This window comes from Oncorhynchus clarkii, chromosome 9 (genome assembly GCF_045791955.1).
Source record: "Oncorhynchus clarkii lewisi isolate Uvic-CL-2024 chromosome 9, UVic_Ocla_1.0, whole genome shotgun sequence".
Taxonomy (NCBI): Eukaryota; Metazoa; Chordata; class Actinopteri; order Salmoniformes; family Salmonidae; genus Oncorhynchus; species Oncorhynchus clarkii.
In genome coordinates this window covers 58,550,175-58,577,332 of record NC_092155.1, presented here as the reverse complement: position 1 = coordinate 58,577,332, position 27,158 = coordinate 58,550,175, and the positions used below count along the sequence as shown (strand labels likewise).

General features: G+C 42.3%; 1 protein-coding gene across 1 annotated transcript in view; it reads right to left on the bottom strand.

Annotated features, from left to right (window-relative positions):
- Positions 1 to 27,158, bottom strand: part of LOC139416623 (metabotropic glutamate receptor 4-like) — a 236,128-nt gene that overhangs the window by 141,413 nt on the left and 67,557 nt on the right. The window contains exon 2 of the mRNA XM_071165504.1: positions 4,200 to 4,416. Coding sequence (XP_071021605.1) covers positions 4,200 to 4,416 — 217 coding nt within the window. The remainder of the gene's footprint in view (positions 1 to 4,199; positions 4,417 to 27,158) is intronic.

Genomic DNA, 27,158 nt, shown 5'->3' with positions numbered 1-27,158 from the left:
GTTGCAGCCTTTGACCTTTTCAGTGGCATGTTGAAAGAGTCATACAGAAGTTGAGCGTCGCAACTTATTTATTCTTATCTGTAAAAAATATCATTGGTTTATTGGTTTGACTTGATTATGTACACCTGGGACAATGGATATTCAGAATAATGGACATTTACTAAATGTTTAGGTAAAAATGTATTGTGTAGATCCAATATGACTGTTAGATAGATTAGAATAGTATGGGAGATTGTGTTTGCTCTATTCATTCTCTTTCTATCTTCAACACGCAGTTCCAGATACATCCTTGCCATTAGTTGAAGGCAGCCTATCCAATAGTTTCAGAAAAGTAGTCACTTCCTGAGATCTGTATTCAAATATTTTTTTACCTTGTTGATTGCTCAGGTCTGTATTCAAATAGTTTTAAAAGTAGTTATTTTCTTAAATCTCTATTCAAACCGTTTTAAAAAGTAGTCACAAATAATTGTAGTCAACAGCAAAGTAACTATTTGTTCCCCAGGAAAAAATTTACTTTCCACAAAGCATCGTAAACTATGGTAACACTTTATTTTAAGGGTCGTAATAAACCATTTCTAAGGCATTTCTAAACCATTTGTAATGCATTAATAAACAGTGTGCTCACCATGTATTAATCATTACTCTCACATTTTTAAATGTTATTAGTTATTAGTTATCTAGTTCTTCACAAATGCATATATATTTCCTTAAATATCGTGTTGTGTGCGTATTCTTTTACCAGGTACTGCTGGAATGTCTACCAATGGCATGCCCATTTTTTTGTGAGAAATTACACTGGTCAGTAAAAAATGCATAAAGTATTTATAAAGGGCTCACTTTAGATTAGGGGCTGCAAATATACTTTACGAATGATTAGTAAATGGTTTATAAATGTGGAAATAATGATTAATACATGGTGAACACACACTTTATAAATACCCATAAAATAAAGTGTTACCAGGCTGGATAAGGTTATATGTTACGCTGTGAACTGTCAGATAAACCATTCTGTATTTGGTTGATGAAAATGTGACAGTAAAATAATTCTCGTACGGTATGATGGATGATTGTCATAATGTTGTTGGCTATACTATCTAATTTTCCTCGTAATTCAATGACTTTTGTTCTGTATCTATGAACGCGACCCAGTCGTTCGTTCTAAATGTTCCATTGCCATACTGGCTGGCAACATTCGTATCCCTTGCTTGCTAACTATCCAACTAAGGTTAACTTAAGGTCACGTCAAACAGTGCAGAAAAAATAACAACAGTAGCTGCATTTGTTTAAGCCGTTTTCTACTGACATTTATTTGGATACATCCATAGCAATGGGCTAATGAGTCATGATTTTGCCTGGTATAGAAAATGTGCTCTCTCGTTAGGACACTGTTGCTCAGAGGATCTAGCCAACAACACAGCTAACACAATAACTTCAAACTGAAGCTGGAAAGACTGCAAACTAGCTGCACTTGGTTTCGTTTGACCTTTTTCCAATATACATTTCTTTGTATATATCCATAAAAATGATGCCAGCTGATTCATGATTTCGATTGGCTGAGAAACGCTGCCTGTCTCTCTCTCTCTCTCGTCCCGACCCCTACACGTTCATTACTAAGGGACAGTTGGAGATCGAATTTGAATATTGAAACAATGTTGCAAATGTTGGAGAGACAGACAGTTAAAGGTTTATTCAAATCTCCGCTGTTGAAAACGAAATTTTATTCTAAAAGAAATGTGAGATAATGTCTAGATGCTTTTTGTAGTGGAGATCAAGTTTATAACTTCCCTGCCTGGGCTGATGTGACAGTGAATTGTACAGTCAGATGGAACAGAGTAAATAGGCATTTTAACATCATAGATTTAGCTGGTGGTAACTTGTATAATAGACAACGGCTGGAATCCGCTTTTAACCAATCAGCATTCAGGATTAGACCCACCTGTTGTATAATACTATTATATTTAACACTTGTTGTTTGATCTGTGGATGGAATGCTCAAATGGAACAGGTCTTTTATGACTGTCATTTCCTTTCATTTGAATTCTGCTGGGTCACAACATTTCAACTACCCTGAAAACTACAGACCTCTCTGCCTCTAATGCTTCCTAAGGAGACACAGCTAAAGTGGCATAATGCCATACCTGAGCGCCTCCAAAGTAGATGCAGGCCGTTGAGTCAAATAATACTGCAGAGATAAAAGCACTCAAAAGGTAAATTGTAATTCCCAATGAGTTCCCCTGATTTGTTTGGTTCTATTCCTTGAACAAAGCAATTATTCAAGGACAGTCTCTCACCATGACATCTGCTATACACATAAAGGGTCAAGTGCCATTCAATCTATGTTAGTGTTTGCATTGCATAGAGATGGAATAATTTAGCAGCAAACAATTGATTGCGCTTTCAAGCCAGTGGATCTTAGGTAAATGAAAGTGCAACATTATGTACAAACATGGCATCTATGGTAGCCCTTTACATACGTACCCATATACAGGTTGAAAATGGCCGATTTGGAACGTGGTGGCTGTACAGTAAAATGCTATACATGACATCAGAGCTCTGGCCTTGAGCACCGCACACGACAAGACGTTGCCCCCATCCCTCCCGGTAATTGGGCAACTTTTGCAAATGTTTTGTTGTCTGAATAAGGGAAATGCTGTAAATGCTGTAAAAGATTACTCAATGTATTTTGAATGAGGATTATAATAAATACTGCTTTGATGTCATACAAGAAAGCCAAACAGCCGTGAGTCCAAATGTGCACAATTCCAAATCATAAACTGATGTCATATACTGTGTCACTATGTTTAATGTACAAGTTACAAGATGACACAGTGTCATACCCTTGGTTGTTCTGAACAGAATGAGCCTGTGTTTGTTTTTATTACATCTAAACTACTTTCTATGCTCACCAAAATTACAATCTGTTTCTCTGAATTGCCTTGTGGAAGTTTAACACTGTAAGATTGTATTTGATTTAACTAGCCATGTTGGAAATAGAACAAGCTTTCAAATTATGCCCACCTGACCCAGATTTGGATTTAAAATGGCCGTTATTGTATTGCATAAACAACAACTGTAACTGTGTGATTGGCCTAGCGCCGTCCGGCTTAGGGAGGGTTTGGCCGGTAGGGATATCCTTGTCTCATCGCGCACTAGCAACTCCTGTGGCGGGCCGGGCGCAGTGCACGCTAACCAGGTCACCGCTAACCAGGTCGCCGGGTGCACGGTGTTTCCTCCGACAAATTGGTGCGGCTGGCTTCCGGGTTGGATGCGCGCTGTGTTAAGAAGCAGTACGGCTTGGTTGGGTTGTGTTTCGAGGATGCATGGCTTTCGACCTTTGTCTCTCCCGAGCCCGTACGGGAGTTGTAGCGATGAGACAAGATAGTAACTACTAACAATTGGATACCACGAAATTGGGGAGAAAAAGGGGGCAATTTTTTTTTTTAATTATCTAAATAAAAGTGCATTGAAATTGCTTAGGGACAGTGCAGACTTTGGAGAGGTATGTGGCCACTTGAAGAGACCAGTTAGTCCTCTCACTCAAACCCGTGTCATTTTTTGGTCTTATGTTGCACCTACCCCACATTTTACAGGAATAGTCTTGTTATGTTACTGAATGTATCCAGAGTATTTTCAGAGTACAGTAAATGCGAAATGTACATAAAATCAACAGTGTAAAGTTTAGATTCAGTCAGTATTGTGTCAGATTTACTCACATTTGATCTAGAAATGTTCCCATTATCTCCAAACGGTTCCCTTTCAATTGCTACAATGATTATGCATTTCATATTTTATGTAAAAAACATTTCAATTTAGCCCTGTCCATATATGCCAATTCCCACAAGTGTAAAGGGTTAAGTGATTGGTTTCATTTTAATATGCCAAATTCAACCATGATAATGGTGTATCCATATAACTAAATGTAGCTTTTTCATGTCCATAAACTGCAGAACTTTAGCATTGCCACTTAAAAGCATAGTCCCCCCATCAATACAAATCTACCTCAGTTATCAGACAGGTTATCAGGTTAGCGACACAAAACATTGGTAAGTTTCCATACCTGACCAATTTGTGAAGCCATGTGATGCCATAATAGGTTTCTGATTGCAGGAGCCAATAATACATCATATTTCTCTAAATTAGACCCAGCATGCATGTGGAACAGTGAAAAATAATGTTCAGGAGAGATGGAGATGACTCACCCTCTTCGCGGGACTTCTGTATGAAGGCATCCACACCGCTTTCTCCATAGTTACCCTCTGATGCTACTGTGGAGACATAATTCCAGCGCATGGCTTTAACTATATCCACCATGGCCTGTGCCTGGTAGGTGTCCGGGGGCACGACTCGGGAGAAGAAGTCGTAGCGCGTGTTATCACTCAGCTCCGGAGCCGTGGAGGCATAGCTCACCTGGGGGATCTGAGGAGAGAGTGAACAAGAGAACATGGTGTGAGAACATACTGTACTTCAAGTTTATAGCACAGGAGGTTGGTGGCACCTTCATTTAGGAGGACAGACTCATGGCAATGGCTGGTGTGGAATAGTATCAAATACATCAAACATATGGGTTCCATGTGTTTAATGCCATTCCATTCGCTCCTTTCCATACATTATTATGAGCTGTCCTTCCCTCAGCAGCCACTGGTTTATAGAATTGTGATATGCTAGGAGGAATGTTGGAAGTTAGAACATCTGAATTATTCACAATTATTCATTAATTGCCACTTATCACAATTGTTATGAGATTTTCTTGTTATGAGATTTTCTCAAGTCGGCTCTTGTTCAAGATTAGTACTGTAGGTCATTTCTAATTTACAGAGGTAATCAACACCTTTGTGAAAGACTTTGCTTTGTGAGTAGGCTGTCAGCTCTTTGTTTTCATATTCGTCCCCTATTTTACAGAATATATGTTAATAGCTGAGTTGCAAAATGTAGAGGCTTGATTAGCTGTGTTAAAATCGGACTTATATAATGTCGAGGCTTGATTGGCTGTGTAAAAAGCTGACTTCTAGAATGTAGAGGCTTGATTGGCTGTGTTAAAATGTGATTTATATCATGTAAAGGCTTGATTGGCTGTGTTAAAATCGGACATTATTTAAGAGGTAAGAGCTTGTAATTAAAGAGATCCATTGTAATAAAACTAGTTTGTAAGGGGTAATTTCATATAAAGTAAATCTAGTACCTAAAGGGAAGGGTCTTTGGTGGGATGATGGTAACATAATTGAGCACAGTGTATCACACATTTATGCGCTATCTGAGTTGTTTCATTAACCACCCTTCTCATTTCTCTGATGTTGATCAATACTATCAAACGATAGACGTACACCATGCTTGTAAGGTCAAATTATGAAGTATAGAGATACATTCTGGGTTTATCAAATTTATATGGGAACAGTGTCAAATAGCTGATGAAGAGGTAGGCTCAGGTTCATTCAGGTTACTGCTGAGTAAATGGACTGAGGTGATCATTATTTTTTACTTAAAAATTGCACTGTTGGTTAGGGGCTTGTAAGTAAGCATTTCACTGTAAGGTGCAGGTGACAAATAAACTTCGATTTGATTTGATTTGAACTATGTGCACAGACTTGGAGCCGCTATGTTGTCATATAGGACTCTACAAAAGTGATTACAGCATTTCTCAAGAGTTAAGAAAACTGTGATTAAAGCTCAAAGTAGAGATGTAGGCAAAGTGGTATTCGAGTCAATCAAGTAGCACAAAAGCTATGAGCAAATTAAAATGTGATTCTCACAGACTGGAAGTGATTCATTTGTGGGTGAAAGGTGTTAAGAGACAAGGGCCTTTGTTCCAGGGCCTGTGATAACACATTTTAAAGAGCAAATTAAAGCAATAAACACCCTCTCTAGTAGAAAACTACCTATGTGGAATATTCAAAACATTTCTTCTAGTGTCAAAATCGACTACAAAGTGTAAATAGGATAATTCTGGTCATAAAGTCAGTCTCGTCCAAAACTGAGATTAGCAAGATAATTAGGAAAAAATGGTATGTCACAGAATGAAGTGTACTGTAACAGTTTTCATTGGGTTGGGTTTATTTCAACCCAGCCCACAGCAGGCAGGACCCAAGTAATCATCAATTTCAGCGCAGCTGCACAAGACCCGATCTTAATGCTCATGGTCAATTTGGTTTGACAGTCGACATACCTATGGGGCTAGTTAAAGACCATAAGTAAATAATACAATTTATATAGGACAATATTTCAAATACACTTCAAAACCTAAATCCAACCATAAATTGTATAAAATAATTTCCAAATATTGAAAGCATTTAATGAGACAACGAAAACATTGTTCCATCTACATTAGTGCCGGGACGATACCAGTAACGCGATACTCGTTAGTATCGTGGCAAGGAAACAAAACACGAAGCGGAATTAAGGAAAACAGCTCCAATGTTGTAAACAAACAGCTTTATGTTGTCACCCAGAGTCACATGTACTTATTTTCTAAGCTATATAAACGACCAAATAGTTAGTTCTGCTTCGTGATTTCATTTTTGCCATGGAAAAAATATTGCGATACTAGTATCGTCCCTGTCCTAATTCACATTATTGTAATTTATTGACCGTCGCTAACTAGCCCCACAGATAGACTATCCAAAGTCAAACCAATTTTTCCACGGTTGCACACCAGCCGGCTGAAGCTAATTGGTGAAAGAATATGACTACCCTGCTAGCTATTCTTAGTGACTTCAAGACATAACACCTGGTTAGACTGTTTCAAGTTATCTACAAGGGTGAGTGACTGTAACTGTGTACGGTTTTGGCAGAGGGAAAGTGCAAACACTTACCAGGTTTGAACAAACACAATAGACACCCGCATAAAAGCATGCCTCCAAGACCCAAATCTCGATCTCAGTTGAACATCCTAATAAGGAGAATTCAAACCAAGGCTAAATCAGGAAGTGCAGTCCTCCTTTAAAGTAACTTGACAAGGCAGTCTTGTGTTTTCCCGGCATTCACAGGGGCAACATATAGGCTTTTTATTAGTGGAGAGAAGACAAATATGGTTTTAATGTACAGTGCATTCAGAAAGTATTCAGACCCTTTGACCTTTTCCACATTTTGTTATACTACAACCTCATTATAAAATTGATTCAATTGTTGTTTTTTCTCATCAATCTACACACAATATCCCATAATTACTAAGCAAAAACAGGTTTTCAGAAATGTTTGCCTTTTTTTAAATGAAATATCAAATTTACATAAAGTATTCAGACCCTTTACTCAGTACTTTGTTGAAGCACTTTTGGCTTCGAGTCTTCTTGGCCCTCGAGTCTTCTTGGGTATGATGCTACATGCTTGGCACAGCTGTATTTGGGGGATTTCTCCCATTCCTCTCTGCAGATCCTCTCAAGCTCAGTCAAGTTGGATGGGTGAGCGTAGCTGCACAGCTATTTTCAGGTCTCTCCAGAGATGATTGATCGGGTTCAAGTCAGGCTCTGGCTGGGCCACTCAAGGATATTCAGAGACTTGTCCCGAAGTCACTCCTGCATTTTCTTGGCTGTGTGCTTAGGGTTGTTGTCTGTTGGAAGGTGAACCTTCACCCCAGTCTGAGGTCCTGATCACTCTGTCTCAGCCTCCAGTATTTATGCTGCAATAGTTTATGTGTCAGGGGCTAGGAACAGTCTGTTATATCTGGAGTATTTCTCCTGTCTTATCCGGTGTCCTGTGTGAATTTAAGTATGCTCCATCTAACTCTCTCTCTGTCTCTTTCTCTTGGAGGACCTGAACCCTAGGACCAGGACCATGCCTCGGGACTACCTGGCCTGATGACTACTTGCTGTCCCCAGTCCACCTGGTCGTGCTGCTGCTCCAGTTTCAACTGTTCTGTCTGCAGCTATGGGACCCTGACCTATTCACCGGACATGCTACCTTGTACCTGACCTGCTGTTTTCGACTCTCTCTCTCTCTACCGCACCTGATGTCTCTAACTCTGACTGATCAGCTATGAAAAGCCAACTGACATTTACTCTTGAGGTGCTGACCTGTTGCACCGTCTACAACCACTGTGATTATTATTATTAGACCCTGCTGGTCATCTATGAACGTTTGAACATCTTGGCCATGTACTGTTATAATCTCCACCTGGCACAGCCAGAAGAGTACTGGCCATCCCTCAGAGCATGGTTCCTCTCTTGATTTCTTTCTAGGTTCCTGCCTGTCTAGGGAGTTTTTCCTAGCCACTGTGCTTCTACATTTGCATTGCTTGCTGTTTGGGGTTTTAGGCTGGGTTTCTGTACAGCACTTTGTGACATCGGCTGATGTAAAAAGGACTTTATAAATACATTTGATTGATTGATTGATTGAAATTTGATTTAAGTATTGTAGGCTAGGCTTAATCCATATTTAATTTATGGATTAAGCATCAGCCCTCATTCTGATCTTGTTCCCAATGATCAGTGCTTTAGTTTATTATGTTGCTGTCAACCGGTACTTAATTTGAACATTTGAACAGTTTTGGTGTGTGTACTAGGCTATTTGATTTAATTTATACACATTACATGACCAAAGCATGTAGACACCTGCTGGTCGACCATCTCATTCCAATTCTCATTCCCAAGAAAGCCATTTATCAACTGCAAAACATACATAATTCTGCAGCATGGGTACTCTTGGTCTCTGCACTAGTTTTAAATCAATTCACGATTGTGCGCCCCAATACATGTCAGACATACTGTTAAGTTATGTACCCAGTTGGGTCCCTCAGGTCCTCTAGCACTGGCCTTTTAACTATCCCAAAGCCTATGACCAAGAGTCATGGAGAGGCAGCCTTTAATTACTATGGCCCCAGCCTCTGGAATAGCCTGCCAGAGAACCTGAGAGGTGTGTATATATAGTGTATGTTATATAGTGTATGTGTGTATATAGTGTATGTTACAGCACTTTGGTTTCACTAATAAATGTGTTGAAATGGAACCCAATTATCTGTTTCTGTCTTCAGTCCTTTTTAAATAGCATAGATGGGCTAAATGAGCTAAGGTTGAATGTGATTGTAAGGGGTGCGTAACTGGTGGCAGGGAAGTCAGACGCAGGAGAGTAGAACTGGGTAATAACCGGAGCAGTTTAATTATCAAAACCAACGGCATCCAGAAATACAAAATACTTATTTTCCACCATAATTTGCAAATAAATTCATAAAAAATCCTACAATGTGATTTTCTGGATTTTCTTTTTAATTTTGTCTGTCATAGTTGAAGTGTACCTGTGATGAAAATTACAGGCCTCTCTCATCTTTTTAAGTGGGAGAACTTGCACAATTGGTGGCTGACTAAATACTTTTTGCCCCACTGTATGTAGTAACCTAGTATATGTATTCGGACAATGCCAGTATCACTAATATCCACTGATATTCGTGTAAATCTGCTCATATTCTACAAAATCTTAAACAGAAGTCCCGTCTTTGTACACTGAAGCTACAGTACCACTATGTGTCTGTTCACACTGAACTGCAATAGCCACTGTCCATCCTGAATCATTTATTTGAAACAAGGTGAGTCGTGGTTACCTGAGGAGAGAGATATGTGTGAGCTATGACTCATGCTGCTGAGTTCAGCACTGCGTACTATGTTCCGGAATGAACTGATGCATTTCGCCAGTCTGTAGATCAGTGGCTAAACCACTGGAATACAGGAGTAGAGTTAACCTGCAACTACAGTACAGTATTCCTCTGTGGTCTAGTCTGACTGCTGTAGCGCTATCCTCCTTCCCTTCTCTCCTCTCCTCTCCCTGTCTCACACTGTAGTTGGCTTTGATGTGTTCAGCTGCAGCTCCCATTGATCCTGCCACTAGTGTGTTCACAAGCTGTGCCCAGTGCCTGCAGCCCCTAACACCCACGTCAGCCTTCCTCCCGCTCCCCTATTCCTCCATCCACACGGATGTGGCGGTTAAATTATGCAAATGAACAACAGCACCGCAGTAGAGCATCATTTCAAGTGACACCTGGAAAGTAAGTCACTATTGAAGTATGGTTTTGTCCCTTAAGAGACATCGTCTTAATCCTTGGAATGTTAGAGCAAAGATGTGTCACGACTCGTCTTGTGTGAGCAGAATACCATGTAGGTGGATGTGCTTGATATGTAATGACTGATGATAGAACATGAGATGAGTCTGATAGGAATGGTCCTTAGTCCTGTCACCTCAACTCCTTGCTCTACAATGACAACAGGCCAAGCCGTCCTTCCAGCCTGAAAAGGCCACTGTGTGTTTCTCGGGGCACTCTGTGTCTCATAATTTTAGAGCTCATGGGGACACTCAAACGTCAGTCGTGTCTGTGGTCTATTGCACATGTCCAGAGGGCTCCCTAGGAGGGCTCCCTAGGAACCGACAGAAGTCACCAGACTTCAACAGCTGGTTGTGAGGGGGCAGAGAATGACAGACGAAGTATCCTACAGGACACAGATTCAAGGAACACTGTCCTCACACCTCACCTCCCAATCTTTGCTCCACTTTTGTCTCTTTTGAGGTTAAGTGAAACTGTTTGCTGTCTCCTTTGAAAGGAAAATAATTGTTCTGGCTTTGAAAAAATGGAGAAACTTCAATCTGTGTTCTGCTCTGCCTCCTAACTGAACATCATTAAAGGGGCTGCTAAACTGTATTTGGAAGCTGCTAACAATGTCTTATTTTAGAGCTCTTGAATATTCACTATTTCACTTTCATTTAACTCATCAAAGACTTCCACCTACATCCAACAGAGTTCTCTCTCAAGGATGTGATTGCATTGTACTGCACAATTCTTTTTACTATCCTAGTGTGTTTTCACCTGTGCTTTTGTGTTACTTTGAAAGGAAATAAATATATAATAGTACATGAGAAAAGACAATGGACTGTTCCTGTCACACGTTGTGGGGTTGCGGTGCCACCCACGAGGATCACTCAGGCTTACCTCCCAGGGGAGCTTGTCTAAACACAGAACACACATAAACCAGGATAGCTGCTGACATCACGCATCAATGTAGACTATCTGCAAGCCTCGCTTCCATTGTTCCTCTACAAAATAACAGTTCTTACCTCTTCAAGCTTTAAGAAAATGGCTCAAAACTTCGCTAGAGTAAAGATGTATGGGACTATCCAAATGAAGTATTACCAAGAATATGAAACATAGCATTTAAATTTTGGGGTGCTTCATAAATCCAGTAATAGCAAATGGACTCCCTTTAAAAGTTGGGAGTTGATTACAGGGTAGCACAATGGCATTAAGCAAAATGCTGTTAATTGCTAAATGTTGAAGAGGGAAGAGGGATATATATACATGTTTTTGTTTATTTTTTAAGCAATGTGTTACCATGACAACTCTGGGAAATATATCAGCCAAATAAAATGACTGGAGATATTCAGGGACTATGTGTAATGGTTAATTTCTCACCTGATCGATTTTTCCTCCTGTAACAATCACTACATTTCAGCATCAAGGCAAGAAGCAGGATAGGCTGAGCTTATCCTGTTTTTCGTTTTTCACATTTCTCACTCTCTCTCCCTCTCTGGAGTACAGTGATAGTACTCATTGAACACAGACACTTCCACACTTTGTCAGAAGGAATTAAACTCCCCAGCCAAGCTCCTCTCTGACCCATGAGAGAACATGAGTTAAGACAAACTAGAGAAACCTTTGCTTGGATAGAATATTGTACCATGCACACATACAGCCCAGAGAACACCTTTTCCATCTTAAACCATAGGCACTGCCAGGTGTATCAATGTGGCTTGGAATTGTATCAAGATCAAAGAGAGATACCTAAAAGCAGATTCCTATATATAGAGAGTTGGGTCAATGCGGTTTCTGTCTGAACCTACCGAGAGCGTTACTTTGTCTTCCATAGCCATTGCTAAGTGAAAATTGACACTTCCTCATTGTACTGTTAATTTCTTCTAGTTTTCACAACCTATGAAGTGAAAGCAGATATGGAATTTGTTGACACCACAACACAGTACAGACTTGGACACACATTATCCCGAATGCAAAAGAAACACTGTGTTTTGCTTGTTTACAGTGGGTCATTTCATAGGGAATTGTCAGAGGTGCTCTCATACTGTTACATCACCAGAATTTCAAGAATAAAGGCGTGTTGTAAAATACAACGGATAGGTGCAGAAAAATACTCTGTTGTTTTACAGGGTCAGCCATAGTAGGACTCATGGGGTAATGTTTTCAGCTTGTCAGCTAGGGGATTTGAACCTACAACCTTTTGGTTACTGACTGAACACTCTAACCGATAGGCTACCTGTTGCTAACATGGAAGTTGTTCTAAGACCTGGCCAAACTTCTCATCCACTTTCTCTAGGACTAAATCAGCAAAGCTTTTTGCCCTCAATAGCCAGGTGTCCACTGACATAAATCTGATCTCCTTTGCTGAAAACTGACATGTCCCACAGATTTGTTATAAACATGATCAGAAAATTGAGGGAAAGGCAATGGTGTCTAGTATCCTCCCCAATTTAGGAATGACCCCCTTACCCCTCACCACTCCCTCAGCCCTCCACATCCATTTGATTTCTAATGGGCTTGTGGGAGACATGCTTAATTACAGCGATGGAGTCTCAAGCAGATTTTTTTATGCAGTTTTAATGTTCAAATCGCTTGCTTTTGAGTTCATTTGGAACAACATCAATGCAGAAGTAATGATGTTTATTAGAAGAAATAAGAAATAATATACATCTGAACTGTGTGGCTGGCAATGTAACATCTGAAGCATTATGGCTGGCACTGAAACTATTTTGCTTGGTGAATATTTCAGTCAAGTCTGTTTGTCTGACTGTGCATTTGCCAGCCAGGCAGTGAAACAAATAGTACAGGTTTATGACTTGAAGTGATTCATGTCTATTTGATATGGATGTCTGAGATTGGGGAAGTTAGCTACCAGTCTGCCAGGTGGCTGTCTATCCAATGAATTGTGCTTTACTGCTGTTCCAGATAGTGCTTTCTGACTGTCACTATATATCCTTAATATGTACTAAAATGACCGTCCGGGCCTAATACCCGGGGTAGGCTATGTCTGTGGCTCTCTTTGCGTGGTAGAGCAGCACAGAGGGATTTAGTCAGATGCCCCCACAAATACTGTACCATGACAACACACACAACGACAGTTTCACTTTATCCCTCAGGCTGCCAGTCTCCCAGTAGGGGTCTGCAGTCGAACATGGGCTAGATTGTTAGTGGTACGCGGGGGGCTTCACACATGTCTGTCAGGTTCAGTTATTGGCAAACCCTGTCACGGCAAGTCCATCTGCTCTCAGTTGGCTCTCAGAGGGTCCCTGCAGAGCTGAACACCACATGCTGCAGCCTCCTCATTCGCCTCAGTCCCCAGGCTCAGGTTACAAACGATGGAAACTTCAGACACCTTCAGACACAGAGCAGACTCCTCCAATAAATTAAGAAGCCTCCAAGGAGAGGTACTGTAGCTACTGGGTGGGATTCAAGGTCTCCCATTGCCTGACAGAGTGAGGGATTCTGTTGAGAGGAAGGAGAAGAGGGTTGTTCTACAGTGGCCCTGAAGTGTCAACTATTGTTTAAAAAGCATTAGCCTTCAAATAATGGTATAGATGGCTTCTATGGTTGATGACGTGTCCCACCTTGCTTCCTAACTGCATCATCAACATCAGTTCATCTTCAAAAAATATATATGGTATGTGGCAGAATGAGACAAATTCTGCCAAATTTAGAACTGACTCAACAGACCCACAGTCCTCTACACAGGAACATGAACAAAATATATTTCTCTCTCCTGTCATTTTTGCAATCCTCCAAGTAGCAATAGCTTTGTCATAAAATGCCTTGTTTGCTCTGTCTCAGGGTATGAGAGATTCCGTAACACAAACTCCTCCAGCAGCAGGCAGGTGACTAGAGACTCTATGCTCCAGTCTGTGCTACCGGTGTTGTCCATCCTGGTTATAATAATGAATCACAGAAGATTTCTACTTCTACCAGTAGACTCTTTGGCTTGACCCTATACTGAATGTATGCCGCAGACCCATTCTCCCATTGGGACAATAAAGTAACTGATATTACTACTGTCTAATCCTGTGAACTACTGGAACCAATGCACTAAATACTATGAAAACCACACTATGATATTTCCATTGTGTTTAACTATGATGGATATTGTGAGGTTTCGGCGAGAAAGATGGGGCCTGTGGACCCAAAGGGGACAAGTCCCTCTCATAGGATAATTTGCAGCTCTTGGCTTGGAGTCCATAATTAATAGATGTTCTGCCTAGAAAGCTGAGGACTCGAGAACAGGTTTTGCACTGCATAATATCAAAAGGGACACCTTTTTATCACCACCGTTTCAACTTGTGAAAATGTCAAACGCCCGAGCATAGGGCGTTTATTGTATACCTACTGTATCTCTGGGAGTTATTGTGTACTGTACTTTTCTCTAAAGCCCATTGCAGTGTTAACTGGGTGATGAAAACTGAGTGGTGAAAGTTATGAACTATTATTTTTTAAATTTAAGTTACAGAAATGAATATCTCTGACAATTAACTTCGAAATTTGTTGCTAGCCTCCTAAATATGACATATACCCTCTCACGTGGTATTTCAGGTGATATACAGTAATTACCACATATACAATGACATAATGGTTATATATTAGAGTATTACATCAAATGATTTGTGAGGCACTGTCAGCTCAGGTGCTATTTGATGTTAGTCATCACACCACACTAGGCTACCTCTAATGTGTCTGTGTGAGTAGCTCTTATCCCATCTTAAGAGCCACTGAAATGTCAGTTATTCACCACTGTGCATTGCACCATTTAGGATCACCTGCGTAAATACTGTATATCCCCATGCTATTCACTGAGTAGATGAGAACTCTCACATTACAGAAAGCATCACTAAGCAAGTCATGCCTGAATAAGCTAATCTTCCAGCTCACTCCAGAATGGCGAAAAAACATAGCTTTACAACAGGTTTGGAAGGCAGTCAGTCTATTTCCGCTCCGTAGTGTCATAGGCCACAGCATAAGACAACTGGGTAACCTGAGCCAAGTGGAATAATTGCTATGACCAACAGTGACGATGTAGGAGACTGATGCCAAAAAAAAATTAATTGTGTCTGAACAAATCAGCGCTTCCTGTTCAGTAGATGACACCCCTGCTGCTCAGCTTCAGGTCTGTGACAAGCGTTTTCACAGGATATGGGAGATGACAGATGTTGTAGCATAATGGTGAAGGGTCTTACTAATCAATACTATGCTAACTTCTCCTATATTTAATGAAAAAAAGTATTGGCCATGAATATGCATACTGTAGCTGTGTGAGGTCATAAAGGGACGACCCACATAAAAAAATACTATAGTATAAATACTATAGTATTTGCTGTAGTGTTTTTGTTGACTTTACTGTAGTATGCTGTACTGTATGCATATTGTAGTATGCTGTAGTATTAAGTGTTTTTGTATGGATAATACCACGTGAGCTATCATCACGGCAAATCTCATGCGAGTGCATTCCATCTATTGGCACAATGGACAGTTTTTAACATCTCGTCATAGGCCACAGCATAAGACAACTGGGTAACCTGAGCCAAGTGGAATAATTGCTATGACCAACAGTGACGATGTAGGAGACTGATGCCAAAAAAAAATTAATTGTGTCTGAACAGTTTTATGATTCTGATCATCTGGACCAGTCCAGTGACTGCTGTGAAAGGACAGCTGACAACATAGGAAAGTCTGTGTGACAGCTTGGAGAGACAGCTGACCGGAGGGAATAGACCCCACTGGGGCTGTCATGGGCTAGCTACCCATGTTGGCAGTCTCCGACGCTGTTTCAGTATGTTGGAGACACCCGCTAAGTGCTACTGAAAGTCAACAAAGGAACATACCCCTAGAGCCTGCGAGAGCTGGGGCGCAAGATGGCTCAACAACTGATCACATGGTTACGGACCCAGGAACGGAAACGACTACGAGTAGGAACACAGCACATGAGACAACCATAACAGCAGCAGGACACACACTTCAGGCGTGCAGCTGTGGTTGGGAGAGAGTAACATCGGCAAGGGGGTTAAGGATCCATCAAGGGAGGAAAAGGTACTTGGGAGAGCAGAGACAGGGACCTCGCATTGACCAGTACTTCTTACGAAGCAGCCAGTCAAATCAGTCGAATGAAGCACAGCGACGGGACGCAAACCAAAGTTCGCAGAGCATCAGCACCCCTGTAACCGAGGAGGATAACACAAGCACAGAAATGCCGGTGGATGAACTCACCCAACCACAGAGACCTCTAAAACAGGAAAAGATCAAAGGGCACAGACCGAGTGTGAAGTGGCCCAAAGCTGTTGAAAAGAGAGAGTGGGAAACAATCAACAACGACCTGACAAAAATCTTGGAACAACAGGTAGGAACAGCAGAGAAAAAGCTTGAAAGGATGGGAGACATTATCTACCACTACGGAGAAGAGCGCTTTGGAGTAAACGAAAGGAGAAGTGGCAAGACACCACCCGCACCAGCCAAATCTAGGAGGCAGCAGGAGATCGAGATACTTGTCAGAGAGGGAAGGCAGCTGAGGAAGCAGTGGAAGAAGGCCTCTGATGCAGAGAGAGAAGGTCTCATGCTACTCCAAGCAGACATTAAATGTCGGCTGGCAACCTTGCGAAGAGCGGAAAACTTAAGGAAACTTCGTAGGAAGAAGGAACACTCAAGAACACAGTTCTATAAAAACCCCTTTAAGTTTGTCAAAGATCTCTTCGCAAAGGAAAAGTGCGGAATCCTAAAAACTCCAAAGCCTGAACTGGAAGAACATCTGGAAAAGGTCCACCAGGACATAAAAAGGCATGAGCAGATAATCATCCCACATGACATCCCACCTATTCAACCACCAGAATTCAATCTGGACACTGACCCTCCAAAATGGAGGGAAGTAGAGAACGTTGTCCGAAGAGCAAGAGCGGCCTCGGCTCCTGGGCCTAATGGAGTACCATACAAGCTCTACAAGAACGCCCCGGATGTTCTACGCTTTCTTTGGAGGCTCATGAGGATAGTGTGGCAGAAGGAAATAATACCAAAGGCATGGCGAAGGGCTGGTGGTGTGCTAATCCCGAAAGAGAAGGATGCGACAGACATCAGTCAATTCCGACCAATCTCCCTTCTCAACGTCGAAGGGAAGATCTTTTTCAGTATAATAGCACAGAGGCTGTCCACTTATCTGGAAAAGAACAAGTACATTGATACATCTGTACAGAAAGCAGGCATTCCTGGTTTCTCTGGTTGCCTGGAACATACTAGTATGATTTGGCACCAGATCCAAACAGCTAAGAAGGACAAGAGAGACCTCTATGTCATCTTCCTCGACCTGGCCAACGCCTTTGGCTCAGTTCCCCATGAACTCCTCTGGGAATCCTTCAACTTTTTCCACGTACCAGAACCCATCACTACACTGGTAAAAGCCTATTTCCAAGACCTGCAATTGTGTTTCACAACACCTGACTTCACAACAACATGGCAGCGCTTGGAAGTAGGCATAATGGCAGGCTGTACAATTTCTCCTCTGGCCTTCACTATGGCCATGGAAGTCATCATCAGGGCATCGAGATGGGTGGTCGGCGGTGAGAGAACTAAGGAGGGGCTCCGTCTCCCACCTATCCGAGCATACATGGATGACATGACTACACTGACCACCACTGCAGCATGCACCAGGCGACTACTTGCAAAACTGCAGGATAACATCAAGTGGGCCCGGATGAAAATCAAGCCAAGCAAATCTCGAAGCATTTCCATAGTCAAGGGACAGCTTAAAGATGTGAGATTCTGCATTGGAGATGACCCGATACCAACGGTGTCTGAGCAACCCATCAAGAGCCTGGGTAGATGGTACAACGAAAGCCTCCGGGATAAAGATCAAGTGCAGCAAGTAAGGCAGGACATCGCCGACGGTCTTGAGAACATCAACAAGACCCTACTGCCTGGGAGGCTCAAGCTTTGGTGCCTACAGTTTGGACTTCTCCCCCGGGTAATGTGGCCACTCACCGTCTATGAGGTCCCAATAACAACAGTGGAGAAGATGGAGCGAACCATTACCTCATACGTGAAGAAATGGCTGGGTGTCCCACGATGCTTGAGTAACATCGGCCTCTATGGCAAAGGGGTCCTTGAACTACCTCTTACAAGTCTAACGGAGGAGTACAAGTGCTCTAAAGTAAGACTTCAGATGACATTGAAGGACTCTAAAGACCAGACCATTAGCAAGGCTGCACCTCCCCTACAAACTGGACGGAAATGGACATCATCCAAGGCTGTGCAGCAAGCAACATCAGCCCTGAGACACCAAGACATTGTGGGGAATATCCAGCATGGAAGAGGAGGCTTTGGCCTGGCAGCAAGCAAACCAACGTTCCATAAGGCAACAACATCTGAACGCAGGAAGCTGGTGGTCGAGGAGGTGCGCAGACAGGAGGAGACTGCAAGAAGTGCAAAGGCTGTCTCTCTTGCTAAACAAGGGCAATGGACGCGGTGGGAAGGCCTGGAGAGGAGAAAGATCAACTGGAGTGAGCTTTGGCAAATGGAGGCAAGCAACATCAGCTTCATCATAAGAGCTGTTTATGATGTGCTTCCATCACCAAAAAATCTACATCAATGGTATGGCGAGGACTCGACCTGCCCCCTCTGCCCAGCTCCAGCGACTCTCAGGCATATAATGACAGGTTGCAAGACCAGCCTCTCACAAGGCCGCTACACCTGGAGGCACAATCAGGTCCTCAAGAGCCTGGCTGCAGCACTTGAGACCAAGAGGAGTGCAACCAATTCATTACCTCCAAAAACAAGCAATCCCGTCAAAACAACAACATTCATCCGGGAGGGACAGAAAAGGCCCAAGTATCCTCCAACAAAGCCAGAAACTGGACACCTAGCCATGGCCCGGGACTGGAAGATGCTTGTCGATATTGGCCAGCAACAAATTTTTCCACCTGAGATTGCTTCTACCAACCTTAGGCCAGACATGGTACTCTGGTCCCCTTCACGAAAGGCTGTGTACATCATAGAGCTCACAGTCCCGTGGGAAAACTCTGTTGAAGAGGCCTACGAGCGTAAGAAACTGCGTTACACAGAGTTGGCAGCAGACGCAACTCAGCGTGGCTGGAATGCAAAAGTCTGGCCAGTTGAAGTGGGATGCAAAGGATTCGTGGCTTCTTCCACCATCAGGTTGCTGAAAGAACTTGGAATCCATGGACAGGCTCTGCGGCAGACCGTCAGAGCAGTTTCTCAAGCAGCTGAAAGAGGCAGCCAGTGGATCTGGATTAAACGGAAGGACCCTTGCTGGGCTATAACTTCATGACCCCCCACCCCCACCTGAGAACCCAATTCAGATCCCTCCAACTTGAGGAGGGCATATGAGGTATGCTGTCGGACTGGCTCAGGGAAGAGGACGCCCCTGCCTTGCATAGTCCCGTGGGACATCTTAATTGGGCATGGGACACAAGCTAAGGCTTGATCACCCTTTAGCTGGCCACCTTTGATGAGAGTGTTTAGTGATTAAAGGCCGAAACACCCACTGATTCGAAGGCACACTACTGAGGATGTGTCCCAAAATTGACATCTTAACCCAGTCTAAGAAATAAACCTCCCATGCCACTCTGTCAACATCACGGCAAATCTCATGCGAGTGCATTCCATCTATTGGCACAATGGACAGTTTTTAACATCTCGTTTTATGATTCTGTTTACTATAGTATAGTATAGTACTATACATGATCAAGGGATACTACATATAATATTCTACAGTACACTACAGTTTACTATATAATTCTATGGTAAGTACTGTAGTATTATATAGTAAATTTAGTATTTTTTCATGTGGGTATGGGCATGATGTATTGTTACAGATACTGAGCAGATGATATAGGGTCTTCATCTTAGACCTGCTCAGGTAGTAAACTGTTGTATGCAGTAGTCTTACTTAAGTCTTAGCTATGTGATTGTTGAGTGTTCACTAACCAGCAGGTTGATTTAGAGGAGTGCCGCCTTACCAGAGAATGATGGAATCCATTTGATGCCATGGTACAGTGTTTCCTCCTTTAAAAGTTGCGTCATACATTCTGTGGCACGTCACTTAATTGTCAGCCATTTTTTCTGTTACTGCAAGTTATTGCTAGTTTGACCGCCAGAGGGCATCTATGAGAAGCATTTGATAGTTTTCCATATTGGCATTACCAGAGAATTTAAAACCTTTTTGTAATAAAATAGTATAGGGGATTGATTTGAAGAAGATTGGCTTAATTAATTTGATTAATATTATGGTGTTTCTATTCAATATGCCTTGTATACTTTTGTGCAGGTTAGTTATCATTGTTTTAGTTTACAATGGAGCCCCTAGTTCCACTCTTTATACCACTGATACCTCCTTTGTCCCACCCCCCACACATGCGGTGACCTCACCCATTACAACCAGCATGCCCAGAGATACAACCTCTCTCATCATCACCCAGTGCCTGGGCTTACCTCCGCTGTACCCGCACCCCACCATACCCCTGTCTGCGCATTATGCCCTGAATATATTCTACCATGCCCAGAAACCTGCTCCTCTTATTATCTGTCCCCAACGCTCTAGGCGACCAGTTTTGATAGCCTTCAGCCGCACCCTTATACTACTCCTTCTCTGTTCCGCGGGTGATGTGGAGGTAAACCCAGGCCCTGCATGTCCCCAGGCACCCTCATTTGTTGACTTCTGTGATCGAAAAAGCCTTGGTTTCATGCATGTCAACATCAGAAGCCTCCTCCCTAAGTTTGTCTTACTCACTGCTCTAGCACACTCTGCTAACCCTGATGTCCTTGCCGTGTCTGAATCCTGGCTCAGGAAGGCCACCAAAAATTCTGAGATTTCCATACCCAACTATAACATCTTCCGTCAAGATAGAACTGCCAAAGGGGGAGGAGTTGCACTCTACTTCAGAGATAGCCTGCAAAGTAATGTCATACTTTCCAGGTCCATACCCAAACAGTTCGAACTACTAATTTTGAAAATTACTCTCTCCAGAAATAAGTCTCTCACTGTTGCCGCCTGCTACCGACGCCCTCAGCTCCCAGCTGTGCCCTGGACACCATTTGTGAATTGATCGCCCCCCATCTAGCGTCAGAGTTTGTTCTGTTAGGTGACCTAAACTGGGATATGCTTAACACCCCGGCAGTCCTACAATCTAAGCTAGATGCCCTCAATCTCACTCAAATCATCAAGGAACCCACCAGGTACAACCCTAACTCTGTAAACAAGGGCACCCTCATAGACGTCATCCTGACCAACTGGCCCTCCAAATACACCTCCGCTGTCTTCAACCAGGATCTCAGCGATCACTGCCTCATTGCCTGTATCCGTTACGGAGCCGCAGTCAAACGACCACCCCTCATCACTGTGAAACGCTCCCTAAAACACTTCTGTGAGCAGGCCTTTCTAATCGACCTGGCCCGGGTATCCTGGAAGAACATTGACCTCATCCCGTCAGTTGAGGATGCCTGGTCTTTCTTTAAAAGTAACTTCCTCACCATTTTAGATAAGCATGCTCCGTTCAAAAAATGCAGAACTAAGAACAGATATAGCCCCTGGTTCACTCCAGACCTGACTGCCCTCGACCAGCACAAAAACATCCTGTGGCGGACTGCAATAACATTGAATAGTCCCCGCGATATGCAACTGTTCAGGGAAGTCAGGAACCAATACACGCAGTCAGTCAGGAAAGCTAAGGCCAGCTTCTTCAGGCAGAAGTTTGCATCCTGTAGCTCCAACTCCAAAAAGTTCTGGGACACTGTGAAGTCCATGGAGAACAAGAGCACCTCCTCCCAGCTGCCCACTGCACTGAGGCTAGGTAACACGGTCACCACCGATAAATCCATGATTATCGAAAACTTCAACAAGCATTTCTCAACGGCTGGCCATGCCTTCCGCCTGGCTACTCCAACCTCGGCCAACAGCCCCCCCCCCCCCCCCCCCCCCCCCGCAGCTACTCGCCCAAGCCTCTCCAGGTTCTCCTTTACCCAAATCCAGATAGCAGATGTTCTGAAAGAGCTGCAAAACCTGGACCCGTACAAATCAGCTGGGCTTGACAATCTGGACCCTCTATTCCTGAAACTATCCGCCGCCATTGTCGCAACCCCTATTACCAGCCTGTTCAACCTCTCTTTCATATCGTCTGAGATCCCCAAGGATTGGAAAGCTGCCGCAGTCATCCCCCTCTTCAAAGGGGGCGACACCCTGGACCCAAACTGTTACAGACCTATATCCATCCTGCCCTGCCTATCTAAGGTCTTCGAAAGCCAAGTCAACAAACAGGTCACTGACCATCTCGAATCCCACCGTACCTTCTCCGCTGTGCAATCTGGTTTCCGAGCCGGTCACGGGTGTACCTCAGCCACGCTCAAGGTACTCTGTCAATCACCGTATTCTTATCGGCAGACTCAGTAGCCTCGGTTTTTCGGATGACTGCCTTGCCTGGTTCACCAATTACTTTGCAGACAGAGTTCAGTGTGTCAAATCGGAGGGCATGCTGTCCGGTCCTCTGGCAGTCTCTATGGGGGTGCCACAGGGTTCAATTCTCGGGCTGACTCTTTTCTCTGTATATATCAATGATGTTGCTCATGCTGCGTGCGATTCCCTGATCCACCTCTACGCAGACGACACCATTCTATATACTTCCGGCCCGTCCTTGGACACTGTGCTATCTAACCTCCAAACGAGCTTCAATGCCATACAACACTTCTTCCCGTGGCCTCCAACTGCTCTTAAACGCTAGTAAAACCAAATGCATGCTTTTCAACCGTTCGCTGCCTGCACCCGCACGCCTGACCAGCATCACCACCCTGGATGGTTCCGACCTTGAATATGTGGACATCTATAAGTACCTAGGTGTCTGGCTAGACTGTAAACTCTCCTTCCAGACCCATATCAAACATCTCCAATCGAAAATCAAATCAAGAGTCGGCTTTCTATTCCGCAACAAAGCCTCCTTCACTCACGCCGCCAAACTTACCCTAGTAAAACTGACTATCCTACCGATCCTCGACTTCGGCGATGTCATCTACAAAATTGCTTCCAACACTCAACTCAGCAAACTGGATGCAGTTTATCACAGTGCCATCCGTTTTGTCACTAAAGCGCCTTATACCACCCACCACTGCGACTTGTATGCTCTAGTCGGCTGGCCCTCGCTACATATTCGTCGCCAGACCCACTGGCTCCAGGTCATCTACAAGTCCATGCTAGGTAAAGTTCCGCCTTATCTCAGTTCACTGGTCACGATGGCAACACCCATCCGTAGCACGCGCTCCAGCAGGTGTATCTCACTGATCATCCCTAAAGCCAACACCTCATTTGGCCGCCTTTCGTTCCAGTTCTCTGCTGCCTGTGACTGGAATGAATTGCAAAAATCGCTGAAGTTGGAGACTTTTATCTCCCTCACCAACTTCAAACATCTGCTATCTGAGCAGCTAACCGATCGCTGCAGCTGTACATAGTCTATTGGTAAATAGCCCACCCATTTTCACCTACCTCATCCCCATACTGTTTTTATTTATTTACTTTTCTGCTCTTTTGCACACCAATATCTCTACCTGTACATAACCATCTGATCATTTATCACTCCAGTGTTAATCTGCATAATTGTAATTATTCGCCTACCTTCTCATGCCTTTTGCACACAATGTATATACTCCCCTTTTTTCTACTGTGTTATTGACTTGTTAATTGTTTACTCCATGTGTAACTCTGTGTTGTCTGTTCACACTGCTATGCTTTATCTTGGCCAGGTCGCAGTTGCAAATGAGAACTTGTTCTCAACTAGCCTACCTGGTTAAATAAAGGTGAAATAAAAAAATTTAAAAAATTAAAATTCAGAGAAAAATTAACAACAAAACCCTCAGGGTTTCCGTTAGGATGGAATGCAAAATATGGCATTGTACAACTTGATGGTCGGGAGTAGGCTACAGGATTGGAGGATTCTAAATTGTTTGCCTTCATTAGACAACTTTGTTTCAATATTTCTGTAAATCAGTGATATATATTCCCATAGTAATTCGTTATGGATCCATGACTAAATCAACATCTGTATTTTGAAAGAGTATTTTTTTATCATTATTTTATTCACAAAATATGTTTATTTGTTTATAAGGCTACTGTGCAGTCTACAATACATACTTTAGTAAACATGGGAAAGTACATTATTCCTTACAGGCCATGTCTGTACTAGAGGTTGACCGATCATGATTTTTCAACGCCGATACCGATTATTGGAGGACCAAAAAAAGTCGATACCGATTAATCGGCCGATTTAAAAAATATATATTTGTAATAATGACAATTACAACAATATCTGAATGAACACTTATTTTAACTTAATATAATACATCAATCAAATCAACTTAGCCTCAAATCAAATGAAACGTGTTCAAAATGGTTTAAATAATGCAAAAACAAAGTGTTGGAGAAGAAAGTAAAAGTGTAATATATGCCATGTAAAAAAGCTAACGTTTAAGTCTTCAATATTCCCAGGTAAGACATTTTAGGTTGTAATTATTATAGGAATTATAGGACAATTTCTCTCTCTCTATACGATTTGTATTTCATATACCTTTGACTATTGAATGTTTTTATAGGCACTTTAGTATTGCCAGTGTAACAGTATAGCTTCCGTCCCTCTCCTCACCCCTACCTGGGCTCGAACCAGGAACACATCGACAACAGCCACCCTCGAAGCAGTGTAACCCATCCACAAAAGCCGCTGCCCCTGCAGAGCAAGGGTAACAACCATTCCAATCTTCAAAGCGAGTGACGTTTGAAACGCTATTAGCGCGCACCCCGCTAACTAGCTAGCCATTTCACATCGGTTACACCAGCCTAATCTCGGGAGTTAATAGGCTTGAAGTCATAAATAGATCAATGCTTGAAGCACAGCGATGAGCTGCTGGCAAAATGCATGAAAGTGCTGTTTGAATGAATGCTTACGAGCCTGCTGGTGCCTACTATCGCTCAGTCAGACTGCTCTATCAAATCATAGACTTAATTATAACACAATAAGACACAGAAATACGAGCCTTAGGTCATTAATATGGTCGAATCCGGAAACTATCAACTTGAAAACAAGACGCTTATTCTTACAATGTAATACGGAACCGTTCCGTATTTTAGCTAACGGGTGGCATCCCTAAGTCTAAATATTCCTGTTATATTGCACAACCTTCAATGTTATGTCATAATTACGTAAAATTCTGGCAAATTAGGCGGCCCAAACGGTTACATATACACTGAGTCTGCGTGCAATGAACGCAAGAGAAGTGACACAATTACACCTGGTTAATATTGCCTGCTAACCTGGATTTCTTTTAGCTAAATATGCAGGTTTAAAAATATATACTTTGTGTATTGATTTTAAGAAAGTCATTGATGTTTATGGTAAGGTACAGTCGTGCAACGATTGTGTTTTTTTCACAAATGCGCTTTTGTTAAATCATCCCCCGTTTGGCGAAGTTGGCAGTCTTTGTTAGGAAGAAATGGTCTTCACAGAGTTTGCAATGAGCCAGGTTAGATGGCAATATTAACTAAATATGCAGTTTAAAAATATATATTTGTTTATAGCTTTTAAGAAAGGCATTGATGTTTATGGTTAGGTACACATTGGAGCAAGACAGTCCTTTTTCGCGAATACGCACCACATCGATTATATGCAACACAGGACACGCTATATAAACTAGTAATAATATCAACCATGTGATTATAATTGATTATTTGTTTTTTATAAGATAAGTTTAATGCTAGCTAGCATCTTACCTTGGCTTCATATTGCATTCGCGTAACAGGCAGTCTCCTCATTGAGTGCAATGTAATCAGGTGTTTAGAGCGTTGGACTAGTTAACTGTCAGGTTGCAAGATTGAATCCCCGAGCTGACAAGGTAAAAATCTGTCATCCTGCCCCTGAACAAGGCAGTTAACCCACCGTTCCTAGGCCGTCATTGAAAGTAAGAATGTGTTCTTAACCTCTTATGGCTGCAGGGGCAATATTGAGTAGCTTGGATGAAAAGGTGCCCATTGTAAACGGCCAGCTCCTCAGTCTCAGTTGCTAATATATGCATATTATTATTAGTATTGGATAGAAAACACTCTAAAGTTTCCAAAACTGTCAAAACATTGTCTGTGAGTATAACATAACTGATATTGCAGATGAAACCCTGAGGAAAATCAAAACAGGGAGTGGCTTCTATTTTGAAAACTCCATGTTCCATAGCCTCCCTTTGCTCCATTTAAAGGGATATCAACCAGATTCCTTTTCCTATCGCTTCCTCAAGGTGTCAACAGTCTTCAGACATAGTTTCAGGCTTTTATTTTGAAAAATGAGCTAGAACGATAACATCGCGTCAAGTGGTCGCATGAGTTTTGCTCACGCAACTGAGTTTGGACAGCCATTGCTTTTCCCTCTCCTACTGAACAACACATTTGCGGTTGATTGATTATAAAAAAACATTAGACATGTTTCTGTGGACATTATGGAAACTATTTGGAATTTGTCTGCGTTGTCGTGATCGCTCTTTCCTGTGGATTTCTGAACATAACGCGCTAAACAAACGGAGGTATTTTGGATTTTAAAATAATCTTTATGGAACAAAAGGAACATTTATTGTGTAACTGGGAGTCTCGTGAGTGAAAACATCCGAAGATCATCAAAGGTAAACAATTTAATTTGATTGCTTTTCTGATTATCGCGACCAAGCTACCTGATGCTAAGTGTACTTAATGTTTTGTCGTGCGATCGATAAACTTACACAAACGCTTGGATTGCTTTCGCTGTAAAGCATCATTTCAAAATCTGACATGACAGGAGGATTAACAAAAGGCTGTGTTTTCCTATATTGCACTTGTGATTTCATGAATATAAATATTTTTTGTAATATTCATTGAATGTAGCGCTATGCTATTCAGCGGTTGTTGATGACAATTATCCCGTTAACGGGATTGCAGCCATAACAAGTTAACTGACTTGCCTAGTTAAATAAAGGATAAATAAAGGTGTAAAAAAAATAATCCTCCATTCCTATTAATCGGTCGACCTCTAGTCTGTACTACAGAATACGGGCACGCGGGAGACTGGTATTATTTCATAGTTGTGATGTCTTCACTATTATTCTGCAATGTAGAAAATAGTAAAAATAAAGAAAAATCCGGGAATGT